The 9,797-nt window shown below is 45.6% G+C and overlaps 1 protein-coding gene across 1 annotated transcript; it reads left to right on the top strand.

Moving 5' to 3' along the window:
* Positions 1-625: 625 nt before the first annotated feature.
* Positions 626-5,635, top strand: nrl (neural retina leucine zipper; the record flags this gene model as incomplete). The annotated part of the gene is made up of 4 exons (XM_080833746.1): positions 626-1,237; positions 1,399-1,686; positions 3,055-3,276; positions 5,489-5,635. 4 exons carry the CDS (start codon positions 626-628, stop codon positions 5,633-5,635), a joined length of 1,269 nt encoding a protein of 422 aa, XP_080689872.1.
* Between the last annotated feature and the right edge of the window lie 4,162 nt (positions 5,636-9,797).

Genomic DNA, 9,797 nt, shown 5'->3' with positions numbered 1-9,797 from the left:
ACAATAAAAATAGACAGAGAAAGGGAAGAGACTGATAAGGAGACAACATGAGTTCACCCCCTCCATCCCTTTTCTCTCTGGTTTTGTGGGGTGTGCTGTCACTCTTGTCCTGCTTTTGACCTGTTGACCCTTCCTCGGTGATGTTATCTCCCCTTCAGTTCCTGACTCGTGGGCTGCAGGCCTAATCCCCTTACGGCACGAACAAAACGCTGAGAAAACGACTGTCCCGCCCCAAGCCATATATTGTCCACTCATTTTTCGTTCTTTTTTTGGGGGGGTGCATTTCGCCTGGAGCAAGATCCCAATGAGCACCCCCAATTCATTTCATTAGTTGGCGCCTCTGAACACAATCACAAGCTTTCAGAAGCATCCTCAGTCCAGTTTATCAGCTTGTCAGTATTCAGCCATGTCCTCCTCTTCTCTCTAACAGGATCAGGCAGAGTTAACAGGCTGTGCTGGGAGCAGGCGCCCGTCAGAACTCGTCAGGAGGACTCTGACCCTGGACACAGCGGGCCAGCAGTGGAGTGAAGAGAAGCAAAAACAGGATCGGTTGCGAGCGCCCGGTCAGACACTGCAAGCTCACTTCTCAGAGAAACCCGTCTCTCCATCTCTCTGAGCTCCAGCCATGTCGTCCCCTTCTCTCCCTCTGGCCTCCCTGCCCCCGAGCCCTCTGGCCATGGAGTACCTGAACGATTTTGACCTGCTCAAGTTTGAGGTGAAGCCTGACACCCCTCCACCGCCGCAGCCCTGCCCTTACCCGAAACCCGGTCTTCACCAGGACCCCTCCAGCCCCCCCTACAGTGGGCGCCCTCCCCAGGACTCCAGCCTGAGCTCGAGTCCCTACACGTCTCTCCCCCCCTCCCCGACGCTGAGCGATGCCCACCCTCCCCCATCAGCCTCGTCCTCTTCCTCTTCCTCCATCTCCTTTCCGCTCTCCGTCTCTAACGGCTACATGTCGGGCCTCAGCTCCACCTCACAAGGGAACCCGGAGGGAAGCCCCGCCCCAGGAGGGCAGGCTCAGTGTCCAAACCCTGCCTCCCTGGAGGACCTCATCTGGCTGGCAGCCCTGCAGCAGCAGTTTGGGGGCGAGCCTGGGGGGGCCGCCTCACTACTGGGGGCCCTCGGAGGGGGGCCCGAGAGAGGGGACAGGGACAGGGCAGCCGTAGGGGGGTTCATGGGCTGCGAGGACGCAGTGGAGGCCCTGCTAAATTCGGCGGCAGTGGCAGTAGGATCCCAGGTAATGAGCAGTTCATCACTGACTGCTGCATGTATGAAGTCTCTCCAAATGACAATGGCTTAGACAGCCACAAAGATGATATAGCACAAAAAATCTGTCCTCCTTTCTGATAATTTGTCCCCTCTTTCATCTCTCTCTCTCTCTCTCTCTTTGGCCCCCAGTTTCCTGTGCTCTCCCAGAGCTCGAGCAGCAGTAACCTTGGCGACTCTGGCAGCGACAGTGGAGGTGATGTCTCCTGTGCCAAGGCCTCAGACCTGTGCCACCGCCCGCTCCTCTACGTCTCCTCCACACCTCCCTCCATGCCCAATGGCGCCCAGCCGACCGCCCCATACCCACAAGCCCCCAGTCCTTCTGGCAGGCTCCATCACCATCAGCACCATCACCACCATCATCACCCGCACCACCCCATGCATGGCCATCATCATCCCCATCATCAACATCACCTTCAAGTTAATCAGGTACAGGCAGTAGAGCATACCCTGGATAAGCTTCATCCTCTCTCTGTCTCTCTCTCAGTATATGTTAGTGTCACTGAATACTGACAGGTGAGATGCCTTGGAGTGAAGGGTGATTTGTAGAGAGATCAGACCCAGAAACATCAACTCCTGCTCAAGCGTTTCCCTGTCACTCTTTCTTTCACTACTTCACACACACTCTCCGCCCACAGACACACAAATCGGTTTCGTTCAGCATTAGACCAATGATAAATTATGTAAAATATTTGAATAATGCGGCCATTAATCATCATTACGCGCACACCCTGGTGCAATCGGAGGGCACCACTGGTTACACCGCGCTGGCAAAGAAATGAAGAACAGAGGAAGAGCTACTCCAGCGCCTCTCCAGATATTCTGATAAATGTGCTCGGCGTCGTGGCATTGGGGAATTGAAGCACTCAGTCTCTGAGCACAAAAGCTCCCTGGGCGAGGGCATGCTGAATATTCATCTCCAGGGGAAGCAATCTCAACAATGGAATGTGCAGAATAAAATTGCCATTGGAGGTTTTGTAATCGACTGCAGCTGCTATTGCTGGCGCCATCAGGCGCAATCGATTACGAGCTATTTGGAAGGAGGTTTTGAGCGGCGAATGAGTGAAGTTTGGAAAGGTTATACTGAAGGCTGCCATGCTGTTTAGAAAAGTGCTTCTACTCTCGCAGGTGTCTGGAGCGCCTGGGTCTCTTTATGTGGAGCATGCTATGAGATTATGATAATATCTGCTATTATTGTTGGGTAATCCTGATCACTGTCACACACATTCAGTCAGACAGTCAGATTACTTGGCAGATTATGGACGCGTGGGACAAAAATGTGCTCCCAGACTCGAATGCGCGCTCATGTATCCTTCTCACACATGGACGTGCATATAGAAGTAATGCTCACGTGTACACCACCATTCCCTGCACATGCACAGCAACAACAATGAACACTTAGATATGACTACCTGAATACATAAACTCTGGTAGATCATGTGGAGTCTATATTCATAGAAAAGTTCGACCAAGTTATCTCATTACATTGTCTACAATGTGTCAGAGTGGGAGGAGGATATACTGCGGGGAATATTTTAATGAAGCCATCACCAGATGTAATGTTATTAATAACTAGGTTCTTTTTGGGCTCTAACCTAATTAAGTAAGTTTATGCAGAGCTCTGTAGCAGATGAATTACCAGTGACATGTCATAAGCAGTGTAATCTTTGCATGGTCCTCTTCTATCATTCTGGCCATTAGAATTCACATGGTTTTCTGACACTGCAAGGTCCTTGGATGGGACCCTCTGTCTAATGGTCTCTTTGTCTCTGTCTCCCGCTCTCTCAGTGTGGAGTGGACGCGGTGGAGCGGTTCTCGGACGAGCAGCTGGTTAGCCTATCCGTGCGGGAGCTGAACCGGCACCTGCGGGGAGTGAGCAAGGACGAAGTGGTGCGGCTAAAGCAGAAGCGCCGCACACTGAAGAATCGCGGCTATGCCCAGTCCTGCCGCTACAAGCGCCTGCAGCATCGCCACGCCCTAGAGTCCGAAAAACACATCCTCACCCAACAGGTTAGTGCTTAGTTAACCACAACAGTGTACAGTACCATACCACGGATGTGGCTCAACATCAGCGCACCTGCCATTCAAACAAAACAGCCCAACTGCATGCTTACTATAGCCCACACATGGCTCAACAAATGTATGCTTACTTTACAGACGCATCAACAGTGCAGCGGATTGCTCTTTTAGTTTGAGCACTCTCATGAATATACTATTCAAAATACTGAACATATTCATATCCCCAAAGTCCTAGCAGTCACTTAATAAGTAACAGGTTGTCACTTGCTAAAGAGAAAGTTATAACAAACAGCACCAGACAAGATACCATTGTCTTGTGTCTCTAGTTAGCTAGCTGACTGAGATCAGATCATTTGTTGAAAATGAATTTCTAACCAGGCTTTTCAGAAAGACAAAATAATTTTGGTTGGTCATGAAATTGCAAAACTGTTAGTGTACTAGCACATTTGGCAGCGAGCTATGTAGTTAATAGACCGGGCTGTAACATTACTGAATCTGCTAGCATTGTTTGTTTTGCTTTTTCTTTTTCTTCCTCTTCTTCTGTTTTTTCCCCCAACTATTTCTTGTTGACAATGTCATGCCCTTTACACTTCACCAATCCACATGAATCTTGGTAAACTAGCAAAAATGGCTGATACAGAATAGAAAGTGTTTTGTCCCTAGGTGTGTGTTGCCCCTGCTGCTATGGCCCCCTTAACGCTTCTGGGACAGTTACCCAGCGGTGGGAATTTTTCTTGTCAAAGTTTTTGTCCTACAGACATATAAAGAAAACCCACATGAACCTTGGACCCCTTTCCTTTAAAATACTGTTCGAAAATTAAATATAAATAAGTACTTTGTAAGGAGAATATAGCTGAGCTGATGCACATTTCAGTCTGTCAGTGTGGTTTCTGCTCCTAAGGACCCACCCATTAGCAAATGACAGCTATTCATATGATAAGTAATGGTGATTCAGTGATCTCTATTGGACCATGGTGTGGCGTGAAAACCTCTCGCTTTGCGGGCACTAGCTAAAAAATCGTTTTGCAAAAAATTGTCACATGATAGCAAACTTGCATCTAGGAGGCCAGTTGCCCTAGCTCATTGTGATTCATTTGTGGAGTGGTGCCACCTTGTGAATAATGGTTAAAGCAAAAACCTAGCCCTTCTCTTGCCAATGTCTTATGAGGTAAAGGTTCAAACTTTATGAAATGTTACACCCTGCATCACTACCACATTCGTTGGACATTCTTAAAATGTGCTTTTGGAAGTTTGGTATGCTTATACTTGGCTACATTTGCTCACAGTTCCACTCGGTTCCACACAGTTCCACTCGGTTCACTCCACTTAAGTTCCACTCGGTTCACTCAAACAAAATTCAGCAGCCAATATGTGCCTGTCCGAATGGCCAATCTTAATGAAGGTTTGTAGCCTCATTCATAATTGCATATAGAAGCTATTTACCCTAAGGTTAGGCTCAGCTGTAAGATGACACTACAACAAGTTACAATATGTTTTCCTCTGTTCCACTGACATGATGTGGTCTATCTTCAAAATTCACTTTGTCTTTAAATCCATAAGTAACATTTACAAGATTTAAATGGTCCTCATTAACCTTTGTAGCAGACAAATCAGTCAACCTTTTGCTAGGGCAGTCCCCACAGCCTGCTTGGACCCCAATGATTGCTGCTTGCAGCTATATTTAAACTTACTATTATGATGTAAACTTTTGTAAATATTGATACTTGTACGCCTACATGTAGCATTTTCTCTACATTCACTATTGTATTTAAACATATTCTTGCCTTCAACTAATACATGTACATGTACATGTACATTAAAACTTAAACTTAAAAAATAAATGCCAAGTACAGTTATACAATGAAGCTCATACTGTTGCTAATGTATACATGCACATTTCACAAATTGCTAAAATTTGGTGCAATAATATAGCGTCTGATGAGGTCTTGTAGCTTAAGAGTTGAGCTGCAGTGGCTTCTGACAAACTCAGCCAATATCAAAGGCCTGTTTCTACCTACATTGTCATGTCCAACCAAACCACAACTGTTCAAGGAGGGTCTTGGAGCTTCTTGTGGAAAACAGAGGAAAACAGCTCACTCAGAGTTTTGGGGGGGCTTATATTATTATAAGTGATCTTTTGTCAGTGCTCTACAGCTTTTCCCTCAGGCAAAGGACTGATTTCTCTTTTGCTTCTTCTTCTCAGCTGGAGCAGCTCCAGTGTGAACTCTCTCGAGTACTGCGGGAGAGAGACGCCTACAAGGCTCGTTACGAGAAGCTCATCAGCTCCAATGAGGCACTGTCGGCGCACGCCAACAACCCACCTTCCCCTCCTCCGGACTACTTCCTGTGACGACACCCTGAAGAAAGGAGAGAACGTAACCAGTGAGGAGAGAGAGGAGAGAACAGCCAAAAATGAACAGCCAAAAACTAAGCAAAGAGGCATAGACATGCAGTTGGCATGGACTAGATTACATGGAGACCTGCGAGTAGCGGCAAGCAGAAGCTTCAAAAGACTGCAAAATCAGCAACTTCACTTTATCAGATACAATTGGATCGTAAGACATGAAGTCAGAGCAAACAGAGACAATGTTTCTCCAACGGAACGGATGCATCTAATGGTAGAGGGTCACCTTGCCACTGAAAGTTTAGCGAAAAGGTAGAAAGAGGGCATCTTGTGCAGCGATCTTCAAGCATCTTTCGTTTCCTGCTGGTGATATTGTTGGGACAGAGACTACTTAGATAGGTCTTCATGTTTGTCAAGCTGCATGACTGCCTGACCTAAGTAAGCAACACACTTCAAGCTTCTGCAAAAGGCCTTCCTGCTGAGTATCCAATCAAGTGAATATGAAGGTTCACTGACAACTCTATCTCTATTTTGGAGTTCCAAGAATGCTCAGATCCGTCAGTGTGATCTCATTGCTTCGCCAAAGTTCAGTCTTGGAGTCTTAGGAAGGAATGACTCTTCACTTGAATACATTTATAGTTCTGGTACTTCAGTATATCTTGATCCTGGTGATTTGACAATCCTACAACCGAAACTGGTTCTCCTCTTGGGTCAAATTGGTCCATGCTGGAGGGGGAAGAGAAGTAAGCGATGGTGCTACAGTCACAGGTCAAAGAAGAGATGGGATTTTGAGTGTCAGTGCAGTGCAAGTGCAAGACAATCCAAGCTGTATCTCTGTCGCCTCCTGGCAACAAATAAAATGCTGCTTTGCTTACCAAAGGTTGAGTCCCTCTCGTCACAAATTAAGAGGAGCAATCTTAGAATAAGAATGTATAACACATTTTCATGAGCGCTTTTTTTTATTGTTATGTGAAAAATAAACTGACAAAACATACTACAGATGATAGTATGACATTATGTTTTATGACAATGATAGGGCAATAGGTTTCTCTGCTTGTTGAAAACTGAGCAAGGTGTAAAGTAATTAAATGTCAATTTTTTGTGATTAACAAAGGTTTTTTTTACCACAGTGAGCAACTGGAAGTGGGCAAGTGCTTTGCTACACCGGTATAAGTGGAGCAATAATCAGGCCTTGAAAGATTTGTGTGGACAAAAGGTTAATGTTAAAAGGTGTGAAGCTTCTACGCAGATCAGATAAGAAATATACAAAACAATACCAGCTGCAACAAAATGCATCAACCCTGAGTGTTGTGATTAAAAACGGGTCTATGTTAGTGTACCATGACAGAGTGCATTATGCAATTTTTTATTTTTGAGTGATTGTGTCTCCTTAGTGAATCAATAATGGATGAGAATAAGGCTTATGAGAAGTGAAACTTGTGAGAGAGACTAACAACCAAGCACCTCCAATTCACAGAGCTGGTCACTGTGGAGCTTTTTTTCTTTCTTTCTTTCTTTAAATAAAAAAGGGTGAAGCATCGGAATATATTAGCATGATCTCTCAATCGCTTCCTTTCCATGTGATCCTTTCCGCACACCACATTTAGTCCATCTTAGAGGATTTTTTTTCTGTTCCTTTATTTTTTTTGGGGGGGGGGGGCATCATTCTCTGCCTGATACCACCCCTGATAGTGTTTCTCTGTCCTGCTTCTGGGGACCAGCATCACTTCATCTTTATTCCCCTGCTGCTGTTCTAGCTTCCCTCGCCCTGGAGAGGTAACGTGGCTCCCTGTTCACAAACTGAACGACTGAGGATTCTCAGTTCCACAGGTCTCCACAGACAGGATGGGGGAAACACTGCCCCACGTACATAAATGTGTCATAAACACTGCATCGTATCACCTGCCTCAACAGTTCATGTCCGTTCATAATAGCTGCCTTAACCTTGTTATCATTTTAGAGTGAGCCCAGTAGCAAGACATGGGTAAACTAGTGAATGATGTCAGACAAATTATGTGCTTATGACACATTTATAATGGTTTTGTGACAGAGCTTGTATTTTTATTTTCTTTAATTTCTTTGATAGGCATAGTTTGACCAATACATTCTGTATCTTTATTTATTTCCTTATTTATTTACAGTATTTATTCATTGTTTGTTTATGTATTTTCATCTGCCGGTTTACTATTTTACTCAAACGAGTAGTGTGTACCCTATTTATTTGGTAGGAATACAGCATAATCATAACAATAATTTGGACCATAAAGACTATTATTATTGACATCTTTATCATGGTTTTGTGCCCCTGTTGTAGTGGTTTACAATGAAATAAACATATTTTTACCACCCGAGGGTTGACTTCTTCCTATTCAAATTATGCCAGTGTGACAAGTCCCTCTATCATTAATGTGTCATACTTAATGATCATCCTTTGCTTTTAATATCTTCCATTGTCAGGCACTGTTTGTTTCCCACCGTAACACTTCTGCCCCATCCATCACCCTCTCTCGCATTCTGTTACCCCTCATCCCGCGCTCTCGACAGCTATCCTGTTCTCGTCTCTAGCGGGCCATTTTGCTCTGTGCTCCACTCTTTCTCTCTTTTTCTTTCCCTCTCTCCCCTCCTCCACTATCTCTGTCTATCTGCCTCTCATTCTGTGTTTGTGTGTGTGTGTGTGTCTGTGTGTCTGTGTGTGTGAGTGTGTGTGTATGTGTGAGTCTCTCTCTCTCTCTGTGTGTGAGTGTGTGTGTGTGGCGCACATCTATAGAGGCTGTGACCCAGGCTGAGCGTTGTGCACGATGACCTCACCCTGGGCCCTCCTCTCCCTCCCTCTCTCTGTCTCTCGCTCTCTCTCTCTGGCAGCTAGAATAGAAGCTGGATTAGGGCGATAATAGAGGCCGGGCCGCTCACTGCCGGAGCTCATTGTGGACGGGCTGGGAGCCATTGTGGACAGGACGTACACAGGGCTACACGCACACTCGCCCCACCACTGCATGTGCTGCACTGACACCCAGTACACAGAGGTGAGCGCGTGTACACACACACACACACACACACACACGCACGGGCACACGCAGTGAAAGACAAATAAACACAGTCTCTCACCCACACACACATTGTTACACACAAACATGCAAGTATGCTTCCACGCTCACACATGTTCGACACATAGACATGTGTAGACACACAAAATGTCATATGTATGCACTATGACACACATATAGACCCAGACACAACCATTGTGTAACTCCCTCTTAGCAGATCATAAAAGTAAAATAGAAACCCTTATGAAATACACAACACTCACATTTTTCTCAATGAATGAGTCTGTAGAAACATAAAGGAGTGCTAAAACACACACATAAATCTGCAATTAAAGCTCCAAAAAAGGCTTTCGGAGAAAGATGGTGAGGCCAAAGAATTCAACACATGGAGAGAGTAACACTAAGGTAAAAATAGAGAGAAAGGATTAGAGAGCCATGTCATAGTGGATGAAGAAAGCAATAACGAAGGCGTTTCGGATACAGTATCTATACAAATTCAGTGACTTCTACAGCCTGAGGAAAAGCGTGATTTATCACGAAGCAGGGTGAGGGAGATGTTAGGTTGGAGGGCCCTACAAAACCACTCTTTGCTTCCTCCTGGCGGCGAAATGCATGTAGTGCATTAATATTTCCCACAACATGAAATTTCCCATCCCAATTATCTGTCACGTCATTTACATGTTGATCTCTTTAACAAGTTCCGGCCCCAGCTACCTACTTCACAAACTGTGGTCTCGGGTTAAACTTGAGGGGCCCCATCGTCCACAGTCTACAAAAAAAAACTCAGTAGCAGTATAATTGCCAAATCATGACTGTAATTATGACTATGACTCATTAATGCAGACCAGCGCGAAGAGAAGGTGCGGGTCTGCACTCTTCCTCGCATGACACGTTCTTGGGGAAAAATAGTTGAGACAGAGGCTGGGCTCAGCGTGAGGGAGAGAGAGAAAGGGAGCGAGAGAGAGATTGAGCAAAGGCAGGCAAGACCAAAGGAAACACTACGGTTGGTGCTGCTAGTCGTGCGCCAGGTAAGTGGAGAGAATTTTGCTCCTTTGATATGAGGGACCTTAAGAGCAAGAAGAGTAGGAGGGAAGAATGCGCGCGGGAACATCTGACAAAACGAA

The sequence above is a fragment of the Sprattus sprattus genome (assembly GCF_963457725.1).
Source record: "Sprattus sprattus genome assembly, chromosome: 2".
Taxonomy (NCBI): domain Eukaryota; kingdom Metazoa; phylum Chordata; class Actinopteri; order Clupeiformes; family Clupeidae; genus Sprattus; species Sprattus sprattus.
The sequence above is the reverse complement of the archived record's forward strand: the minus strand, read 5'-3'. Positions and strand labels throughout refer to the sequence as shown.